We start from the raw sequence: 23530 nt of genomic DNA, 5'->3' as shown, positions 1-23530 counted from the left end.
CACTGTTTACAGGCAAGCCCTTAGGTACAATCGCATTTGCTCTCATCCTACTAGCAGAGACCGAAAACTACAAGATCTTTACCAAATATTCATAAACCTGAATTACCCACCAGGAGAAATAAAAAAACAAATTGACAGGGCCAGACGAATACCCAGAGACCAGCTACTCCAAGATAGGCCCAAAAATGCCAAGAACAGAACACCACTGGTCATTACCTACAGCCCCCAACTCAAACCACTGCAACGCATTATTAAAGACCTACAACCTATCCTTAATCAGGATGCCACACTCCAGAAGGCCCTAGGTGACAGGCCTGTTCTCTCCTACAGACAACCTCACAACCTTATGAGGTTTCTCACCAACAATCACAGTCTACACCGCAGGAACACCAGTCCTGGAACTTTTCCTTGCAACAAAGCCCGTTGCCAGCTTTGTCCACATATCTATTCTGGAGATACCACCACTGGACCTAACCAGGTTATTCACAGAATCACGGGCACTTTCTCATGTTCCTCAACTACCATCACAGAGGCCATCATGTGCCAACAATGCCCAGACATTTTGTATATTGGACAAACTTCAAACTCTCTTAGACAAAAAATTAATGGGCACAACACAGACATAAAAACACTCCTGATCCACAAACCGGTCAGCCAGCATTTTAATGGAGTGGGCCATTCTGTTAATGACCTGAAGGTCTACATCTTACTGAAGAGGAATTTTCACAACAGATTGGAAAGAGAGGCTGCTGAACTCTCTTTTATATTCAAATTCGACACATTAACACGTGGTTTGAACAGGGATGGGAATTTTTTAGGTCATTATAGGGGCTCTTTTCCATATTTGGTTTAATCCAATTCTTGATCCCCACTCCACCCCTTCTGCCCCCTACTCTCGGATTTGCTCACGTTGGTAATATTTTTCTGATTATCAACCTTGATTACTATTTTTGGTTCTCTGTGCCTTAAATATTGAGTCTGTTCTGGTATGGCTATGATCTGAAGAAGTGGGTCTGTCCCACGAAAGCTCATCACCTAATAAATTATTTTGTTAGTCTGTGAAGTGCTACCGGCCTGCTTTTTTGTTTTCATAAAATTATTGGTACTTTAGGAAAATATTATAAATAATATGAACTCATGTTGAAGATACAGTCTTGATTGACCACTGAAGATCTATTTTACTGCTCTTTGACAAAGCAAAGGCAATTATGGTCAGATGAAAAAGGTGCATGTATTTATTCTCAGTTGTGATGCAAAGCCGTGTTAAAAAATTACTACACAATAAATTTAAGTGATAGCATATTAAGGTCCCCTCCCATTCTAATGCACACGTTAAGCAAGAGATCCATTAAAAAGTCTTGTAAGAAAATTCAATGTAATATATAATGTACTTAAGACTCTATAGATTTTTTTTTTTTACTCAGATTCTATTACAGCCTTAGTTTACAATATAAGCTATAAAAAGTGACCTCTGATTGATCTGGGGCATGGCTGTAGCATGTTGCTGTACAGAAAGATAAGATTTTTAGTTTTAACGCCAATAATTATCCTGAATCTGCATTCTCATGTTCACTAATACTCCTTCATGATCTTCTGGCAGAGTAAAGGAGCTAGAAACAGTCTCCTGAGAGAGCTCTGTACAAAGGGCTTTCCTGGTTTAAAAAGAAATCTACACCAAAACAAAATTTTTGTTCGCATCCACAAAAATTATCTGTGGATATCCACATTCCCCACTTCAGATTCCGACAGCTGTGGCTATCGGCAAATTTGCATTGTTCTAGATACATTTATACAGTAAACCCTCGACTTACACAGAGGTTGCATTCCCGGGCAATCACACGAAAGGCAAATTTTGCGCAAGACGGGGGAGCCAGGAAACTGAGCAGCCCTGCTGGGCTCATCAGTTTCCGGGCTCCAGCAAGCCATGGGGATCCCTGGTTCCCATCTCCCCCGATGCGTGGAACTTGAATTACGCGAGTTGCGAGGAATGTAACCCCCACCTATCTCGGGGGGTCTACTGTACCTGCAAAAATGAGCTGCAAATAGCTGCAGATGTAACTACAATGTCTGCCAGTTTTCACAGCTCTACACATCCAGGCTCTACAGTGGCACTGTTTCAAGTTTTGGTTGTAATTCAGTTCGATGGCACAGTATTGCAGTTATTTTATGTTTTTTAAGGTTTATGGAGGGACACAGGAAGCAGAACGCATTGTCAGATCAGTCATGAAGCTGCTCTAATTTACACTGAAGGGAATGGAGTACTGGAGAACTCCAGAATACTGAGCTTTATTGGCATCAGAGAGAACATGATTAGTTTCAACAACTCTTCTGAGACAAAGGACGATGACCAAGATATTGTTTGATCCATTGCGGCCCCAATCAAAGAATATCTTTTAAGTAATAATAGCTTAACATTTGCAGATACTCAGACAACTTGTAACAATGGTAAAAAGTAAAAGGAGAGGTATAGCTACAGCTGTTTTAAATGTTATCAATAAATTCTTATTTCAAAATTAACAAGAGGAATAAAATTTAGAGATATCAAAACAAACGAAAACACCTTCATGGCTGAAATCTGTACGACAGCATCATCATCTTCTCAAAACCCGTTTCTACCCAATAAGCACCTCCCCCCTCACATTTTTATGTTTATATGTTTTCACATAATTTTAGAAGTCTGTCTTTACCAGATTGATTCCCAATTGAATTTTCTCCATATTCATTCCCTCCAAGCCGAGCAGAGTGTTTTAATTGTGCAGCATTTTCCACAAGATGTCTGCCATTTTATGCACAAAGCTATGGTAACAGCATTATCCAATCATATTTAACGTATTTTAATGTAAAGGCTGTCTACTCAAAACTTTTGTTTTTATCTCTAGTTACCTAAAGTATTTCACTTAATTGTTAGATGTCAACTGAACCATGGTTTTTAATATACTGACATCTTGAAAAGAAGAAAGTCGAAGAATGGCCTTCCTGCCCAAAAAAAATTAATGCCTTTTGATTGTTTTTCTACTTTTTCCCAAAATACTCTGAACTGTGCTGTGATACCTACTTGGGAGTTTCCTATCTAAAATGTAGACATGTTTCGCAGAGAAAAGTACTTCAACTAATATGTCACCCACAGAAGTCGTTTATTCCTGCCCCCAATTAAATCAAACTAAAAATATCCAAGCCTGGAGGCAATAAAGAAAATTTACTTCTTTCAAAAGCTTTTTCTTCATAAACCATCATGCTGACAAATTAAATGACAGTAACCTCTTACAACAGCTGACACCACCACAGGTGCCCTGTTAACATGCACATTAGGGCAGACTGATTGGTTTAATTGGCAATCATGCTAAAATCCTGAAGAGGAACTGATGCTGAGTGAATCATCTCCTCCAGCAATATTCAGCAGTTTGAATGCAGCTGTGCTCTCCTATTGTCAGCTCTGTTTATTCTTGAAATCTGTATAAGGTGATCTTTTTCTTTTACATTTCTTAAAGCTATATGATTTGCATAAGAGGTTTGCTTTATTTTACTCCTTACCTTATTTACCCACGTTTCAAACTGAATTTGTTGGGAACTTGATAATGTAGTAAGGAACAAATCTGTAAAGACAAATGCAACAGAATACAAGATTTAACATTTTATTATACTCATGCACTTTTAATTCTACGTATTATATGCATTTTAGTTTATTTAGTAACCTAGTGTTTTTGAATGCATAAATAAATGATTCAAAACAATATAAAGAACTTGTTTTCAGTTTTGAGCCTCCATTTGTACAAATGCATGAAAATATATACTTTTGGTACATTAATGCCTGTGTATGTATACATGTACAGAACCCAAAAACAAACAAAATGTACACATAGGAATAAGTTCTAGAAAAATCACGTGTACAAGTGAAGAGTTATGAAATTACTACTTAGAGAAAAGAACACCACAAGTCTCAAAATGAAAGAAAACATCATACAGAAACTTTTTCTGGCAGCAAAATTCCCGTGGAGAGTTAAAAAAACAAAACAAAAAAAACAACAAGAAACACATTACTGCTTACAAAAGAATCTGTATTTTTGATTGGGAGATATTTTGCAAAGATTTCCAGAGAAAAGAAATGGGAGGAAGGAAGAGGAAATGAGGCAGGGAAAAGGTCTGGGAAGAATGATAACAGACCAATTATTGTATGGTTTAAAACTTTTTAAACCCAGTCACCTTTCTGCAATCTGCTGAACTACTTCTGTAACGTTCTGTTACTGTGCTTAAATATTGTCACTATTTAGGCTAGGATACAGTTTTTACTTTGTAAACAGCAAGAACTGTCCAAGTCATACTGTTGTTATAATGTACTTCCTCAATATCATCCAGAAGAAGCACATGGAATGTGTTACATTAAAATTAAGGATAAGTGTCTTGTTCTATTAAAGAATATGCTTTTAAACCTGAAAGCCATGCCATTTTACTCTACAGAAGACCCCTGACTTATGGGGGGTAGTGTTCTTGCAACCCCCACGTAAGTCAAATTTCCTGCACAACATGGGGGTGTGAGGAAACGGACAACGGCACCAGCCCTGGTCACTTTCCTAGCTCCAGCAAGTGGAGGAGAGCCGGGGACCAGTGGCAACCTGGCTCCTGGCTGCCCACTGCTGGTGAGAGCTAGGAAACTGACCAGCACATCACTGATCAGCTTCTTAGCTCCCAACAGCAGTGGGGAGCCAGGCACGGCTGTCTGCTCAGCTTCCCCAAAATGGGAGAAGCTGTGGTGGGCAAACAGTTGCAGTGGCATGGATCTTCCTGGCTGGGGGAAGCCAGGTGAAAGCTGCACCACTGTGGCTGCCAGCCTGGCTTCCCCCAGCTGGAAGAAGCCATGCCAGGCAGACAGCTGTGGTGGGGTGGCTTCCCCCAACTGGGAGAAGCCGCGCCAGGCAGACAGCTGTGGCAGTGCAGCTTCTCCTCCAGCTGGGAATTAGCTACACTGCTGCAGCTGCCCAAATGGCTTTCCCCAGTTGGGGGAAGCCAGGGGACACAAGGCCATGGCAGTGTGGCTGTCTGTCCGCCTGGCTTCCCCCACCTGGGAGAGCTGGGCAAGCAGAGAGCTGCAGAGCAGCTTTGAGTTGCACTTAACTCATGTTAACACAAGTTAAGCGCAACTCAAACTCATGTACTTTGGAGGTTTACTGTATATTCCTAGAACCTTAAAAACGTCTATCAAGACGAACACTTGTGAATGGATGATCTTCTGAAAATGTTGCTCATAAAAAGATAGTCTATGGTTAACTTTTAATAATCAATGGTTCTTCATAATTAGAACTTTTAAAATATTTAAAAGTATCAGCAAAGATGACAATCTAATTCAACATTTCAGTTAAAGTAAGATGCATTCTAGCTCTAAAGCCATTCTAGTAACTTCATTTACGATCTTAGCCTAATGATAACAATGACAATTTTACTCAGTGCATGTAAATAGAAAGCCTAAAATGGTAATTTGCCTGATTTGAATTTTGAAGCTGTTTTAATCTTTATGCATTTTAAATTGAAATAATCAGGACTCATGCATAAAAAGATATGTCATAAGAACTTTCCCCCCCTTTTCTTTACATTTACTTATTGTACTTCAGTAAATAGAATTTCAACTTCACAATGTTTAATTTTTTGTCTGTGGAAAATTGTGGGTTTATACGTAGTCACTGAACATGCTTGGATAAATACATTAAAATATTAAGAACCTAACCTACAGAAACAAGGAATCATTTAAGTGATTTTTTTTTCTTTAAAGACATATTTTCTTCCCTTCTGCTGTATGTGGCAGTCGCACTGATTATGGGGCCCAAAGGAATTCCCATTGAAAAGTCAATGAAAGACTCTGGAATTCCCAAAAGTAAGAACATCTTTAAAGTTCCAAACACTAATATCTATTGCAGATGTGCTTAAACATTGTAGTATCAATGAATAATTGTCACAGCTGGCTCTCAACTTTTCATGTATCTGCATATCACACACAGACTACTTGGTTAACAACCACAGCAAGTAACAAGAGTTCCTTCATTAGCAGAGACCTTGGCTGGCACTGAATCAGTCTTCATATAGCCTGTTTAGTTCATTTTTGCATAGTATATACAAGGCTTTTGAAGTGTAACTGATTAACCAGTCCTCCTTGCCATCAGCTCTCAGGGCAGCAGGACATTTCTGACAACACTATCTCATTAGTGCTGGTGATACATTGTATACGCCCATTTTCCACGACCAACACTCTACCTAGCCAAAATGGGAGGGCTGCTCCTGCACACAAATAGGGTTCACCATTAATAGGGTTGCCAACTCTCCTGGTTTTGTCAAGAGTCTCCCAGATCAGGCCCTATCTCCCAAGGATTACTGCAGCAAAACTGGGAGATTCTGAGGGCTATCAATCTGACAGTGTAGCGGGGCTAAGGCAGGTTCCCTCCCTGCCCTTGCCCCATTCCACTCACAGAAATATCTGGCACTGTTCCTGAGGCACCGGGGTTGTCTCAACCCACTGCCTCTGTTTCATGCACTAACTGCTCACCTCCCATTGACAAGCAACTGCAGCCAATGGGGACTGCGGGGCGATGTTAAGGAAAGGGGCAGAGTGTGCAGATTTCCCCTCTCCCATTAGAAGTTGCTACCAGAAGGACGTGCTGGGTGATTCCATGAGCCACCCAAGCTAAGTTCTGCACACCTTACCCTTTCCTACGCTACAGCTGCAGCCAGACACGCACCCAAACAGTATCCCAGCCTCTTCCTGAACCTAAACTTCCTCCCAGAGCCTGCATCTCCTGCACTCTAATCCCAGATTCAGCCTGCAGTCCCCCTTCCACAACCCAAATGCCCTCTCCAAGTTCTTCTACACGGGTTATGAAATAGTTTGACATTTTAAAGCACCAATCATAATGCGGGTAAACTTATGATAAATTCTTGTCCACTGCATATGAAAACATGCTAACTGTACAGAGACATAAGTCAAATAGTTTGCCTTTTTTTGCCTCAAGTAGACCAAGTTCACGAGGATGAAGCATGTTTACCAAAATTCCGAGATATTAAATTAATGTTACTGATAATATATGTTGTAAATAGTTCATTTAAACTCTTTAAAGCTTTGCGAATAAATATCTGTATACTCCTTTTTGTGATAATACCCCTTTTTTTCCCTCGCACACCATTCTATTTTATGCAGTTGTGTTCAGAAGCAATATATTTGCAAGTTATGAACTAGTAACACCTACAATCATAATGGCAGTTATTTTAAAAGACACACCATAATATAGTCTATTTTTGGTTTATGCCTATGAAGGGGCGTTAAATATTGGACTATCCCCTTACCATGCTCAAAACATCCTATCTGCAAATAATTTTCAGAACAAAATGTCCCCCACCCTTTTATATTTTCATGCAATTAATCCAAGACAAATCAAACAATGACAAGTGATAGGAAATGGTGCTTGAATAATATGTCAAGTGAAAGTGCTGGAAGCCACTAAAACAAACTGGAAATGCTGCCTAGGAAGGAAGCTACTCCAAAGCAGTCGATGCTGCCGTAACCCGACTTCCAGCAGCTATGGTAGAAGGATGCATGACATATTTGATTTTACTTCTGGAAATCTGGATTCAACTCTAGTAAAGGTTATAAGCAAAAAAAATGATATGAGAGGCCTCATCTGAATCTTATAAGCACAACACACAATTCGAAATAACTCGTGGATTTTGGTCAAGTGAGGAGTAAATCTAGAAGAAAGAAAAGCCAGTAATACGATATATAGACAAACTGGTGAACCAAGTTTCCCATGCATCTTCTTGACATTAATTTTGGACCCTGTCAATACCCATAAGCAATTCCTTTTCACATCAGTACCATTATTTAAAATTTAAACAATCTTCCCAGCCTGAAGCTTTCCTTGCAGATTCCTGTAAAAAATAAAATGTTCTATAGAGTAATCCATTAAAAAAGGACCACTTTTGCTTATAGTAATCCTGGAGAAATTATGTTTATAGGCTTGAAGCCATAGGTTAATATGCATGATGCAAGTCTGCTAGTAAAACCAGCAAGGGAACTATAAGCATATTATCTACCATGAGAAAGTTAAAAGCCCTAGTCATCAAATAATATGTCAAAGATTCTCTTGTTAAAAATATTTTCTGTTCTTGAGTTCCAAATACCAAGTTATTTTAACCCTAAATCAGAAAACACATTAAACCAACTAAAACTGATATTTTTAGGCATGATTCCTTTCATCCTGCAGAAACTCTCATCCAAAGGAGTCAATAGGAGCCTTCTCTGTCTTCCTTGAGGACTGTTGTATAATACTATAGGTCAGTGTTTTTTAAACTTTTTGAGAACACGGAACACCAAACAAAAACATTTTTTTAGGTGGAACGCATAGAAAGTTTCTTCAAAAAATTGTTGTCAAACCAAAACAAAAACAAACACACACCACAGCAATATATACAGCAAAAGCAAAATGAAGTAATGTAATCAGGTATCATAGAAATTAAGGAGTAACATTGTATCTGGTTTTAAAAACACTAAATATATGCCATTAATGGCTACGTCTACACATGTAGCCAACATCGAAATAGCTTATTTCGATGTTGCGACATCGAAATAGTCTATTTCGATGATTAGCGTCTACACGTCCTCCAGGGCCGGCAACGTCGATGTTCAACTTCGACGTTGCTCAGCCCAACATCGAAATAGGCGCAGCGAGGGAACGTCTACACGTCAAAGTAGCACACATCGAAATAGGGATGCCAGGCACAGCTGCAGACAGGGTCACAGGGTGGACTCAACAGCCAGCCGCTCCCTTAAAGGGCCCCTCCCAGACACAGTTGCACTAAACAACACAAGATACACAGAGCTGACAACTGGTTGCAGACCCTGTGCCTGCAGCATAGATCCCCAGCTGCCGCAGAAGCAGCCAGAAGCCCTGGGCTAAGGGCTGCTGCCCACGGTGACCATAGAGCCCCGCAGGGGCTGGAGAGAGAGCATCTCTCAACCCAGCTGATGGCCGCCATGGAGGACCCAGCAATTTCGACGTTGCGGGACGCAGATCGTCTACACGGTCCCTACTTCGACGTTGAACGTCGAAGTAGGGCGCTATTCCTATCTCCTCATGAGGTTAGCGACTTCGACGTCTCGCCGCCTAACATCGAAGTTAACTTCGAAATAGCACCCAATGCGTGTAGACGCGACGGGCGCTATTTCGAAGTTGGTGCCGCTACTTCGAAGTAGCGTGCACGTGTAGACGCAGCCAATGTATGATATCACAGAAGTGCCACATGCTCACAGCACACCTGCAAATTGTTCATGGAACACCAGTGTTCTATGAAACATAGCTGGTGTATATCTTTTGAAACTCCTCGATAGTAAGACAAGTTTTGGCAGTGGTTCTTAAACTAATGTCACAAGTGGCTCATCCTCATTTTTATAAAATTATTTTGGATTAAATAGGTCTTGAACACTGCCATTTCAGTCTGTATTATTTTCTCTACTATTTGTAGTTTAGAATGCATATTTTGAACCTTAATATTTTTAAATGCTTGTTGTTAACGGAAAAATGTGAATGGATTTTTTTTAACATAAAATCCATGAAGACTTTAAGAAGTTTCATCCTGATGCAGATTAAATTAGTCAAGTTATACACTACTCAAATATAATTTCATAATGGGAACAGACGCATATTACTGTTATGGGAAACTACTGTAACACTAGTTGGCAAATTAAGACTAAAAAAAATCTGCATATAAAATTCACAACGATAGGACCAGAATGAAAAATTGCTTTGAAGTGAATTAACTACTGGGGAAAAAACAAAAACTAGAAAGAATACAATGGCTGGGATGTCATTTAGCTTAATAAAGAAAACCAAGCACACTTTTCAGCTAGCTGGTGTGTAGGAGGAATAAATCTGGGGATTAAATTTCAAACAAACTACAAAAAGCTAATGCAAAGAGCATTTCAAATACCTGAATTGTTTATATTAAATCAAAGTGTGGAGATGAGTACAGTTAGTCTTTTTTTCAGATCCACCTGGGAAGGCTAGTCTTCCATTTTGAAAGTTTCAAGAATCTTCGAGCAAGGTGGCAGCCTAAATTACAAACGCAAGTCATGCACACCCATATGGCCTGCACAGAGATCATGAGTAGCTCGTGGCCTTGGGTAATAACTAAATAACTGATTTATTCAGAATGTATCAATTCATTACCAGTCAGAAAAAAAAATCCCTGCAGTTAAGCACAGTACTACTTCTACCTTTTATTCCCCTTCTGTATTTTCTCATTCTTCCTGATCTTTTAAGACTTCATTATCTCTGCATTTCCTCGCACATAGTAAACACTTAGTCTCCCTCTCAAACTCTTTTTCTGATAAAATAAGGAAAGAAACAGTGCGACGTGCCAGGGTACGAAACAGAGGAATGGGTAGCTCTACCACTGCTGCCCTCTAAGGTGCTATTTACAATGGTTTGACACTCTGGCCTCCAGTCTGGACTACTAAGAAACAAGGTACAATTCAAGTCACTCCAAGCTATGTCTCTGTGTTTACTACTACCAGCCACATCTTACCTTTTACCATCCTTTGTTAAACTCCAGACTGAGACCAACTACTCACCACCAGTTTTGTACTTTCTCCCAGAAACACATCTGTACTGTCTAACCCCCTCCTGGACAATACACATTTAAATACAAATAATATGAGTATATTTTGTTGCCTCAAAAAAGAGTTTCCCCAACTTGTCAATTTAAACACACTGGATTAGATAAAACAATAGAAGATTATTAGCTACAAAGTGGTTTGAGTTTTTTTTAGTGAGTAAAATAAATGGCATATAAAAGTCAGAAAGGTGCCAGATGAGTTTTATCTTTACTTTCTTTTAACCATTTCTATATAGATACCATTTCTTGCACTCATTAAAAAAAAATTTAATTCAAAACAAAAGTCTCCCATCATCTCCTCTGAGCAGTGTTATTTAACAAACTTCTTTAGTCAAGGCCCCGCTTCTTCATTCAGTTCAGTAGCTGCTTCCTTTGTCCTGTTTGACGCAGTGAATCAATGGATGGGAGGATGTCCTCCTTTTTATTCTTCTTGGAAAACATTGCCAGCTGAGCTTCAGAAACAGAGTTTACAGGGAATCCTGCTACTTTTTAACTTCCACTCATTAGAGCTTCTTTTGCCTCCCTGCCATCAGTGAGTAGACTGTTATAACTTCACATATAATGTTGTCACAGACATTTTATCAGGACAACAATGACCAATTTTCAAATATCTCACAAAGCATACTTTGTACAAAGACGACCATCATGTGCAGAGAGGGAGTGTATTTTGCCTCAAATAGCTAAAACTTTGAAGCTACTTAAAAGTCTCCTAAGCTGCGTCTACACATGCTGGCTACTTCGAAGTAGCCGCGCCAACTTCGAAATAGCGCCCGCCACGGCTACACGTGGCGGGCGCTATTTCGAAGTTGACTTCGACGTAAGGCAGCGAGACATCGAAGTCGCTAAGCTCATGAGGAGATGGGAATAGCGCCCTACTTCGACGTTGAACGTCGAAGTAGGGCACGTGTAGCCGTTGCGCGTCCCGCAACATCGAAATAGCGGGGTCCGCCATGGTGGCCATCAGCTGAGGGGTTGAGAGACGCTCTCTCCAGCCCCTGAGCTCCATGGTCACCGTGTGCAGCGGCCCCTTAAAGGTCCCCGCCCCCTGCCTTCCTGTGCAGGAAGCTGAGAGAGCGTGCAGGCGGCAGCCCAGCCACGCGGCCAGCCTGCACACCCCTCTGCAGCCACAGACACCCCCCCCCCACTGCCACAGACACCCCCCCCGCTGCGATGGCCGCCCACAACCCCCCAAGTGCCCCAGGGCACCCCCCCCCCCAAGGGGAGCCAGGGCTCCCAGCCTGGCAGCCAGCCTGGCAAAAGGCAGCGGGGCCCCTCCTGGACGGAGGCCGAGCTTCGGGACCTGCTGGGGCTCTGGAGTGAGGAGGAGATGCTCCAGGTAACGGGGAGCAAGAGGCGGAACGCAGATGCGTTCGCTTGGCTGGCCAAGGGCCTGGCCGCCCAGGGTCACCCTGCCCGCACTCCTGACCACGTCAGGAGTAAGGTCAAGGAGCTGTGGCAGGGTTACGCCCGGGCCCGGGATGTGGCTGGCCGATCTGGGGCCGCCCCCATCGCTTGCCCCTTTTACAGGGAGCTCAGGTCCATCCTGGGCCCCCAGCACACCTCCTCCCCTCCGGCCACTCTTGATACCTTGGCCGACGAGCCCCAGCAGGCCCCGGAGGCGGAGTCTGCCCCAGAGGTAAGCCCCGCACCCCAGGGGGCCCCCCAGGAGCCCACCCCTGGGGCACCGGAGGGGGGGGGGGGGGGATCCTCCTCCAGTGATGGGGGGCTCCAAAGCGACATCCCATCCCGGAGCTCCAGCAGGGCATCCGCCCACCGGGTGTCCCCCGACCGTGGGACCAGACCATCAGGTATGTACCCCCCCCCGGTGCACACCCCTGGGGTTGAGGGGCGGAGGTAACAGACATGACCAGGGCCCTTCACATGCCCAGATGACCATGGCCCCAAGGACAGCAGCGGCATGCCCCTCAGAAGAGTGCATCAAACCCTACCCCCTCAGCACGACAGTGCCATGCCCCATCCCTGGGGATGGGGGGAGTGGAACCTAGGGTCCCCTGGGGGGAGGGGGTGGGACACCCATCAGCAGCAGCAGCATCTCCCAGGGACGGGGATGGGGAACCAGCAGCAGAGGGGTGGGGGAACAAGGGCCACGGCTTGGGGCCCATACTAACAGCTGTCTCCACTCTTCTCCCCTTGTGCTCCGCAGCTGCACCATCGGAGGGACCGGAGAGTGCCGGCGAGGTGTCAGTGGTCCCGGAGAGCCCACGGGGGCCATCAGTCCAGGCCAGCCCCTCGGCGGAGCACCGACCAGCCCCAGGGCGGGGACGACGGCAGAGCCAGCACTCCTGGAGGTCTCCGAGCAGCGCCTGCGGGTGGAGGAGCGGCGCCTCGAACTGCAGAAGCGGGCGCTGGCCTGGCGCCAGGAGGCATGGGGGGCCTTTATGCGCATGTTCGAGCGCATCGCAGACTACCTGGCTCCCCATGCCACGCTGGCCGCCGCTCTGCCCGCCCTGCCTGCTCCACCCGCCGTTTCACCCACCGTCGCACCACCATCCGCCACCGAGGGGGACCTGGGGCCTGCTGACACCCGCCGGCCTTCTCTCCCGGTCCGCCTGGCCCCCAGCCAGCGCCGGCCAGGGCTGAGGCCAAGGCGTGGGTCGCGGCTGCCCACCCCCAGCGCTGGACCTTAGGGGGTGCAGGGCCCAGGACGTGGCCCCCCCCCCTTGTACATATCCCCTTCACTTGTCTTTTGTAAACAGTTTGTATTAGACCCCTGTTATGTTATGATGATACCTGCCCCCCCCACGTAAATATTTCTTCCCTTCCTTGTCTTCCCCTTTTTTTTCCTTTCATCTTATAATACATTATATATATATATATATATATATATATATTATATTTATTTGGCTGTAAACAGTATGATTATAATAAGAGTTCAACATATTCTGGTTTGACGAACAACATGTCTGTTTTTATTTACGAGAAAAGTTGGGGGGGGGAATGTGCTCTTGGGTGCTCTGTGGTGTGGGCGTAGGGGCAGGGAGTGTTGTGGAGGATGGCGGGGGTGCAGTGGGGGGCCTGCCAGCATTCACCCCGTGGCCTCGTCGAACTGGGCCCGCAGGGCCTCCCAGACCCGGGTCCCTTCAGGGTCCACCTGGCGACTGGGGGCAGCGGGTGGCTGCACAATCGGCCCTGCCGGCCTCCACAGCCCAGCCCTGAAAGAATGCCTCCCCCTTGCTCTTGACGAGGTTGTGGAGGGCGCTGCATGCGCCCACAATCTGGGGGATGTTGGTGGGGCCCGCATCAAGGCGGGTGAGGAGACACCTCCAGCGCCCTTTGAGGCGGCCAAACGTGCGCTCCACCACCTGGCGCGCGTGGTTCAGGCACATGTTGAAGCGCTCCTGGCTGGCTGACAGGTGGCCCGTGTAAGGGTGCATGAGCCAGGGCCGGAGGGGGTATGCCACGTCTGCGATGACACAGAGGGGCATGGTGGTGTCCCCCACAGGGATCTCCCACTGGGGGATGTAGGTCCCCGCCTCCAGCCGGCGGCATAGGCCCGAATTCTGGAATACCCAGGCATCGTGGGTGCTGCCAGGCCAGCCCACATGTATGTCCAGGAAGCAGCCCCGGCTGTCCACCAAGGCCTGGAGGACCACTGAGTGGTAGCCCTTCCTGTTTAAGTAGCGTCCTCCACTGTGCTCCAGGGCACGGATGGGGATGTGGGTCCCATCCCGAGCCCCGAAACAATTGGGGAAGCCCAGGATGGCAAACTCCGCGATGGTGGCATCCGGGTCCCCAAGCCGCACGAGCCTGTGGAGGAGCAGGGCATTGATGGCGCGGACGACCTGCAGGGGAAGCACATGGGAGACCACCAATGAGGGGTGTGCAGGGTGTGTGTGGCCCTCCCCTGCCAGGGCCCCCCTCCCCTCCCCTCCCCTCCCCTTCCCTGCCAGGGCTCCCCCCACCCCGTGGGTCCTCTTACCTCCATGAGGACAGCCCCAACGGTGGCCTTGCCCACGCCAAACTGCTGGCCCACAGATTGGTAGCTGTCTGGAGCGGCCAGCTTCCAGACAGCGATGCCGACCCGTTTCTCCACACTGAGGGCATGCCGCATGGCGGTGTCCTGGTGCCTCAGTACGGGGGTGAGCCACTGGCATAGCTCCAGAAATGTCTGCTGGCTCATCCGAAAGGTCTGGAGCCTGCAGTTGTCGTCCCACTCTCCGAGCACCAGCCGCTCCCACCAGTCGGTGCTCGTGGGGTAGCTCCACAGCCAGCGGCGTGTGCAGCTGGAGGGGGGCGGGGGGGGCTGCAGGGTTTGGGGTTGCTTCCTCCTCCCCTGAGGGCAGCTCCTCCTCTGTGGCTAGGATGTGATCAGCTGCCTCCTGCATGGCATCGAGCAGGGCGAGCACTGCTCCTACAGGGGCGGCTGGGTGGACCTCTGGCTGCTGCTGCTGCTGCTGGGGGTCCATGACTGCGTCACCCAAGGTGGGCGTGCCTATGGCTCTGCAAACCGCGTGCTGTGCAGGCTGTGTGTGTCTGGGAGGGGCCCTTTAAGGGAGTGGCTAGCTGTTGCCCCGGAAGTGCTAGTCCGCCCTGTGACCCTGTCTGCAGCTGTTCCTGGCACCCTTATTTCGATGTTTGCTACTTTGGCATGTAGACTTTCCCCTGCAGCGCCTACTTCCATGTGGTGCTGCCCAACATTGACACTGAACGTCGACGGCACCAGCCCCGGAGAATGTGTAGACATTATTCATCGAAACAGCCTATTTTGATGTCGCTACATCGAAATAGCTTATTTCGATGTAGCGTTCACGTGTAGACCTAGTCCTAATGAGTTAAAGTTAAAACTCCCAAAATACTTCAAGACCAAAAAAGAATTTGACACCCGAGTCATATTTTTAGGCTTTATGCAAAGACAGCACTGGTTTCATCATCAACATCAATAACTATGGGCTCAGCGCCCGTTGGTGTCTGATGCCCCTCTCATTATTTCCTTCCATCTTTCCCTATCCAGTGCAGAGTGGCTTAGTTTCCGTAGGCTAGCTCCACACCAAATCTACTACATCATCCATCCATTCTCTGTGGGGTCTGCCTCTCCTATTCGAACCATCCATTATGCCAAATACTAGAGTCTTGATTTTTCGTTCGTTGTTCACTCTGCAAATATGTCCAAATAGTTGTAGCTTCTGTTTTATAACCTTGTGCAGCACGTTCTCTTTCGGCTATATCTTTCTATAGTAATTCCTCATTGGTGACCTGCTGCATCCATCCCATTCTCAGAATCTTTCTATAACTCCTTTTGAACGCCAATATTCTTCTTTTCAAATCTTTCGTTACCACCCATGTCTCACATACATACAACATGCTGCTGAATACACTCGTTTTCAAGACATCCAGCTTTGTTCTTAAGCTAATTGCTTTGCTTTTCCAGATCTTATCCACTGCCTTCGAACTCGCTCTTGCTGTCGCTATTCTAGTTGCTATTTCCTTCTTACAGTCTAGATCATACGTTGTGTTGCTCCCCAGATATGTGAACTTCTCTACATTTTCTAGTTCAATACCATCCACCCTGCTCTTCCTTCCTATTTCCTTATCTCCAAATACCATTGTTTTTGTTTTATCGATGTTCATAATCAGTCTGTACCGCTTCCCTTCGTCATTTAAACACCCACACCGTTTTCACTAACTTCTCCTCATCTTCCTCAATTATAAGTATATCATCCGCGAACCTCAAGTTGTTAATTCTTTTCCCATGCACAGATATCCCTTCTACCTCTTCCTTGATCTTGCCCATTGCTCTCTCCAGATGTGTGATGAAGATACTTGGCGATATTGGATCTCCTTGTCTCGTAAGCACTGGTTTACATGCCATTTATTTATGGAGGGTTATTTTCTGCAAAGACAAAGGCTATAATTTTCCTCAGGTTCTTGACTTTTCCACATGGGCATTAAAAAAATTAACTGAGTGAGCTGCATTTAGCCCACAGAATAGTATTTCACATCGCTAGGGTAGGCAATGCACAAAGATAATGAACTGAATTCTTAGAGACCTAAAACTCAACCTGAAGGTCCAAACCAAGTGAAAAGGTACAAAACTGAAAAGGAATTTATCTTACTGTCTGTGCCAACCACAATAATAAGATTTTATTGTCTGAAGTATGAGAATTCAATGGAAGATAATGACTTGGAATGCCAATTTAGATAAAAAAATGTTGATTTGCTCAGAATTGCAGCGGTTTCTCTGTTTTTAGACGAGACAAAAAGCCTGCAGAGTAAAACTGCCATAGGTTCAAACAGTCATCTTGAGACCACCTGTACTAAGTATGCTTGAAACAGAGTATTAACAGGAAGTTGACGAAAAAGACTTTGGATTCAGTACAGAATCAACAATCTCAACTGGATACATGACTTTCATCCTCTTACTCTCTCTCTGACTCCTCTATTTTAAGGCTACATGTACGCTACAGTTTAGGTTGGTAGAACTAATGTTGCTCATCAATTTGAATAAACCACCCCTCTGAGCAATATAAGTGCCAATGTGGACAGCACTATGTTGGCAGGAGAGCTTCTGCTGCTTGGGGAGGTGGTTTTATTATGTTAATAGAAGTGTCTTCTTCACCAAATGTCCCACAGCAGTTCTATGTGTAGACATGGGCTTAACATTAGCAGCAAGGTCAGCAAGCTCTCCCACTTCTGGACCCTCATTATCACACTGGAATCTTGCATGCTTCTGGTTCTTCTTTAGGTACAGAAACACAATTGAAGGGGTAGCCTCACACATGTATTATTTAATAATTTTTGGGCACCGTTAAGGTCTCTAACATTGTTGATGAAATCTGCTGGAGGGAAAGAGAAGTCAATATGAACAGCTAACATTTCGGCTTCAGAATTCTGAAGAGCTACTAATACACACATCCAAAGATTTAAACTGGGGCGATCATACTTAAAACTGAAAATTTTGCCTCATTATTTGCAATGTCAACTAAACATCAAATCTACTTACATGCCTGGCATAGAACAAATCCAAAAGACTAATTCATTATCAGCTGATGTGTTTTAAGGGTGCCTCTTCATATCTTATGTGGGAGTTTTGCTAAAAATACTAGCATTTACATATACACCTTTAAATCTGAAAAGCACAGAAAATTAAATATTTGGCACTGGTTAAAATACTCTATTCAAATGCTGATGGGTTTAATGACTGTAGACATACTGGGAATATTTATAGGCTAAGACTGGATAATCAACAAATGAAAGTGCATATATATTAAATATCTGAATTGTACAGAAATTGCATTCAGCTATTACACTACGTAGAAATGAAATCCTGGGATGCTCCGAAAATAAATCTCAAGCCAGATGCAGGCAGATTTGCTGTAATACATGTTTTCCACATCTTAATCTAATGGTTCGAATTAAGGAAAGCATTACACTCTGAAAAAGAGACTTACCAAACAAACACATGTAAAGAAGAGGGTAAATGGTCGAGCCTATGTTTTAATTTTATGTTATTGGTTTAACAAGCAGATTCAATATAGTCACAAAACTGATGGAAAAATTATCTTTAATTCAAAAGGTTGGGAATAAACCAAACAAAGCACTGACAGAAGTATAGGATTGCAGGCTGTCATCATAAACAAACCAATTAACACAGTCAAAACAAAAAAGCAGTCAAACACAGTTTTATCACACATTGAGGTTGTGGTAGTCTCCGCCAACAGAAAAATATGTAGTCTTGAGTAATGTCCTACATGGATAAAATATTGTGGCTCTGTATCCACCAGAATCAGCTCTGGATCTGACCAGCAATCTGCAGGTTATCTGTCACCTGCATTTGCAGCAATAAGCAGTTTCACAAGGGCCAACAAATATTTGTGGAGAGATGAAGTGCAGATAAGTGAGGCAGAGATGTCGTCTTGCAGGGAAGTGGCAGTATAAGAGCAGGGACTCGGACAAGTAGCAATATGGGCAAGGTCTTGAGAAAGAGGAGGGAAAGTGATGCTATATTGTGCTGCTGCCCAGGGCACAGGAGCAATGACACCCAAGAGCAGCAGTGCATTTTGCATCACAGTAAGCAGAGAGGAAGGGTGTGGATCCCAAGCACCTCCAATCCCAGTGGCAACACTCGCTGCCCACAAACCAAGAGCAGGGCCAAAGGCACAGGGACAAGCCAAGATGAAGACACTGGCACTGCTCAAGGGGCCTGAGCTGCTGGATAGGAAAGCAGAGTGGTGAGCGGATACTGGATAGTGCTGAGTTTGAGCCACTGCTCAGCCACTGGCTCCTGGCCACTAGCCCTCAGCAGAATGCCACAGGCCAGATGCTACTGGTGAGTAAAGCCCAGTGCCACTGCACTCACAACCACCCTACTGTCCACAAAAAAATGCTCTGCAGATATGAAGTGGATAATTGATCGTGTACAGAGCTCTAGTTGAGTCTTATTATTCAACAACCTCATTTGTACAAAAACAAGGGTCGTGAGTAAGTGATTAGTCTTGCTCAGATTTTCTATTTAAATATGGTTATATTGCTCAATGGCGAAAAGACTAGAAGCCAGCCTCTACTTGTTCACGCTCTCAGTACCAGTGGCAAAAGAGAACATTTCCAAGAATGGCCAGTCTAAGTGCAGCTTAGGAGTTCTGCCAGAACTCTGAGGCTAGGATCCATACAAGTTCCCATGATGTTACATACAAGGGTATTTGAAGTTTAAAAATTACTAATCATTTCAATATTAGTTTGAAGTTAACAGATACAAGTTGCACAAAGATTACCACAAATTTCACTAATTTTCACAAGTCAATGAAGTGAATTAAAACATCGCAGTACAGTAATTGCCTGGTTTACGTTAATATTGCATTAAAGCACAATGTTCAACTGACTAAAACGGCAACAGATAGCATTAAAAGGTATCTGAGTCTGTTGGCTTCCGAGAATTTAAAACTACATTGCAATCTACAAATTAAAACCTATCATCTGGACAAGGCCCATAAAACTCTGGCTATTTCTACTGGGAGCCACAGGGTGGACAAGGTGGATGGGATCTGCAGAACACACCAAAGTATTGCTCTGTAACTGCCCTCAGAGGACACTGTTAACACCAGCTAAAAGTTACCTATTTCGTAAGAACTAATTAACATGAACTAGGTATTTTTCAGTTGGAAGCAGGAGCATCCACACAGTGCAGTTAGAGTGCAACATTGATGTATTCTAAAATTCACACCCCTACAGTCTACACAGAAGTGTAATACAGGCAAACCTTCTGTGTGTCAAGCCAGACCCAAATTCCATGGCAAGATGCCTTTTTTCTGTGGTACTCTAGAGGCAGCTTCATTTAAAAATCAACCCATGTTTAATAACACCAATCCATTCACAAACTCACCCAACTGTCCTCTACCAGAATGGCTCCTACTCCCAGAAATAGCAGTTAGGTATACAGCAAACCTTAGATTTAACAGACTAACAGTAGGGAAGGGGTGTCCATTAATGCCAAAAGTCCATTATATCCAAATGGCTATACAGTATAATGACGCACTGACCTTCCCAGCCCATCACTCACTCCTGTCCTCTGCCCCCACTCCTGATCCATTTTTCACTTCAGACCTCCATCTCCCATCATCAGGGGAGGAGCTGCGCACGGGCCTGGCTCCTTCTACCTCCTGTAATTCTCAGCACTATGGCTCCTCCAGCCCTTGGCTCCAAGCCACCTGTGCAAAAGTAGAGCATGACCACCCCCAGCCTGCTAGTGGTCAGCAGCCTCAAACCATGGCTGCTGCTCAGCACCATTGCAGACAATGGCAGCCGGATGTCAACATGCTCCATACACACAGGGTTCAGGAAAGAGAGCTCCTGCACTCCACCACAGTCTCCCCTCCACCTGCTCCTCCAGCCCCAGCGTCCCCAGTCGCTCTGGCAGCTCCTCCAGCCCCGACAGTAGCTTGGGTGAATTTCCTGCATTTATTTGAGGGGTGGGGGAAAGAGGGTAGGCAAACAGTGTTTTTCCCCCTGAAGTCCATTATATCAGGGTCCGTTAAATTGAAGTTCACTGTACTACAGCTAAAATGTCTGCTAAAATCACCTCCCACAAAAGCATTAAAGTTTGTTGTACTTAAAAGTCAATGAAGCTGCAGATTTAACACCCTCAATGAGATAAAGGGAACAGTATACACTTGGCCAAACTATCATTTCAAGTTGCCCAAGCGAAGGCAGAGGAAGACTACTGCAATGGTCTACATTCAGTTCACACTGCCTGCACAAGCTTTTGAATTTATTAAACAGATAATAAACATTTTTATTGCTACGATGTTAGAATTACGCAAAGTACAACACAACTAAAGATTTGTTCACAGTACCACAAGGTTCTCTTCAGTTTTATTCCTTTCAGCTGTCTCAAGTTCAACATATTAGCACATGATCCAATGCCACTTTTGGACAATCTATAGTCACACATAGGAGGGTGCTTCCTATTGGACAATTTATAGTACCTACAAAAAGCAGCAGGATGTGTCATGGTCAATAATCAAGTGCTCTGCAGGGAGGAAAAAAGCCCTTTTCCATTTTCCCGCTGCAATTCCTCAGGGAGTAAACTTTTATCTGCATAGAACACTTATCTCCAAAATGGGTACACACATCTCCCTCCTTTTACTGTTTCTTGCAGAAATATAAGTATGAGTTCAGAGCGCCTTTTATTTTTCAGAACTGCTAGAATGGGGAAAACTGAAATTTCATAGCCTAATACAGATTTTGAAAAATTGGATTTTGGACTTATTTGATGTGTTTTAGAATGAGTGTTATTTATTTCACCATGGCTTGTAAATGTGCAAATTTGATGAATTTAGACATTACATGCATACAGATACATAAACTAATTTTGGGGTTCAATGGGCTATTTAATCATTTATTATTTATGGCATAGAAGGATATTAATCAATGTATCAAGGATTTGCAGCCCACTGTGACTGGCACTTTACACACAAGTAATAAAGACAGTCCCTGCCCCAAAGAACTTCGGTGTATGATGAGACACAATAGATGGAAATTTTATTTTTACACACACACACACACACACACAGAGTAGACCACCAGCTTACGCTGAGGTTGCGTTCCTGTGCAACCCCACGAGTTAAAAATTTGTGTTACTCGAGGGAGTCAGGAAAATGACCAGTGCAGCAGTGCTGGACAGTTTCCTGCCTCCTGTGAGCAGCAGGGAGCTGGCAGCCCAGGCTCCAGCTCTCACTCAAGCACAGGAGCAGGGAAACTGATTAGCGCTGCCATGCTGGTCAGTTTCCTGTCTCCTGTGAGCATGGGGAGCTGGAGTCTGAGGGTGGCAGCCTGATTCTCACTGCCCCTGACAGTAGAGGGGACAGTGGTTTCACGGCTCCTGTCAGGGGTGGCAGCCTGACTCTTACAGCCCCTGACAGGTGTGTGGAAAACACTCCTGTCAGGGGCTGCAGCCTGACTCTTGCTGCCCCTAACAGGAGTGGAGAAATGCCCCCCATTAGAGATGGCGAGAGTCAGGCTGCTGCTCCTGTCAGTGGTGGCAGCCAAGAGTCAGGCTTCCAGGTGCCTGCTACTTGCAGCAGTTAGGAAACTGACCAGCACTGCTGCACTGGTCATGTTCCCGGCTCCTTTGAGTGGTGGGCAACCCAGAGCCAGGCGCCAGCTCCCCACCATTCAGAGTCACATTAGCCTGAGATTTGGTGACTTGCATGCCTGTATCTCAGGGTTCTACTGTGTAAATAAGTGAAGTAGGGAGCAGAAGAGGGAGAAGACATTGCAACAGTGAAATTATTAGAGTTAAAGTAATTACCAGCAGGCTCAGCATTGCCTACCTCTTCTCAAATGTTTTGTAGCTCCCATGTCACAGGACAGTTTTAGTTGCAGTTTTACAAAAATGTTTCTCTACAAAAAAAACTGATGAGGTCTGAAGCCTGACATCACTGACAAAGCGGAAACACGTATCAATGGCTTGAAAATATTTTAGAACCAAGAGGTGAAGTGGAGCTTAAGTGTCAACTACTGATTGAAGTTCCTTTTTATTCGGCCATCTTCTCTTTTTATACTTATTTTGAAATTGCATGCACAGTACTATGTTAAAATAACTAATTAATATTACAAAATGTACTACTCAAAAGTTCAGAAAAGACAAAATTAAGGTTGCCTGTACAACCTTAATTCAGTACCCAGAAGCAAATGAATTATGGCAGATTCTTTAATTATATGACGACAGACTACCTTTTGTCACAGGGCACCTGAATCACTCAGTGTCCTAAACACACCTACACTGGGGGTGAATCTGTCCTATGTAATGGAGATGATCATCTGTAGAATTCTTGCTTCATTTAATGTGTAAATTGGAAGGTGTGTAGTGAATGATGCAGGGGGTTATTTTATGATTAAGGCAGATTAAGGCCACCCTAGAGAATCTACCACACTTCTGCCCCAGTAAATATACAATGCAAGGCAGCGCCTGTTAAGTAACCTTTTCACAGGAGGACATTAACAGTTCCTCATGTTCTTCGTGTCCAGCTGGGTGTGCCAAGATCCCATCTGCAGAAGTGCTGAGCACTCTGAGCTGTAAATGAAGTCAATGGAACCTATGGCATAAACAGAATATAGAGCCATGCAAAGTTAAAGATGTTTGCTGCCTCAAATTGGGGACCCAAAATTCGTGGTTATTTCTGACAAGCTATGTCTCTCACTTCACATTCACAAAATGAGGTAACACTAGTCACTCATCTCACAGGGCTGTTAAGAAAATTATTTTATTAATATTTCTGTATCACTCAAAGTGCAGCGATGAGCATAATGGAAAGACAATGAGGATATTAAAAATTCTATATTCAGGTATAATCTGAACAGCATGTTATTAACAAAAGCAAGGACCACACAATGTACTAGTAAAAAGCGAGGTATTTAATAGGTT

At 44.5% G+C, this 23530-nt stretch overlaps 1 protein-coding gene across 1 annotated transcript in view; it reads right to left on the bottom strand.

Moving 5' to 3' along the window:
• ITFG1 (integrin alpha FG-GAP repeat containing 1) overlaps window positions 1-23530 on the bottom strand; it is a 210057-nt gene that overhangs the window by 142700 nt on the left and 43827 nt on the right. The window contains exon 7 of the mRNA XM_075009108.1: window positions 3532-3593. Coding sequence (XP_074865209.1) covers window positions 3532-3593 — 62 coding nt within the window. The remainder of the gene's footprint in view (window positions 1-3531; window positions 3594-23530) is intronic.

This window comes from Carettochelys insculpta, chromosome 14 (assembly GCF_033958435.1).
Source record: "Carettochelys insculpta isolate YL-2023 chromosome 14, ASM3395843v1, whole genome shotgun sequence".
Taxonomy (NCBI): Eukaryota; Metazoa; Chordata; order Testudines; family Carettochelyidae; genus Carettochelys; species Carettochelys insculpta.
This window is presented reverse-complemented; position numbering and strand designations above follow the sequence as displayed.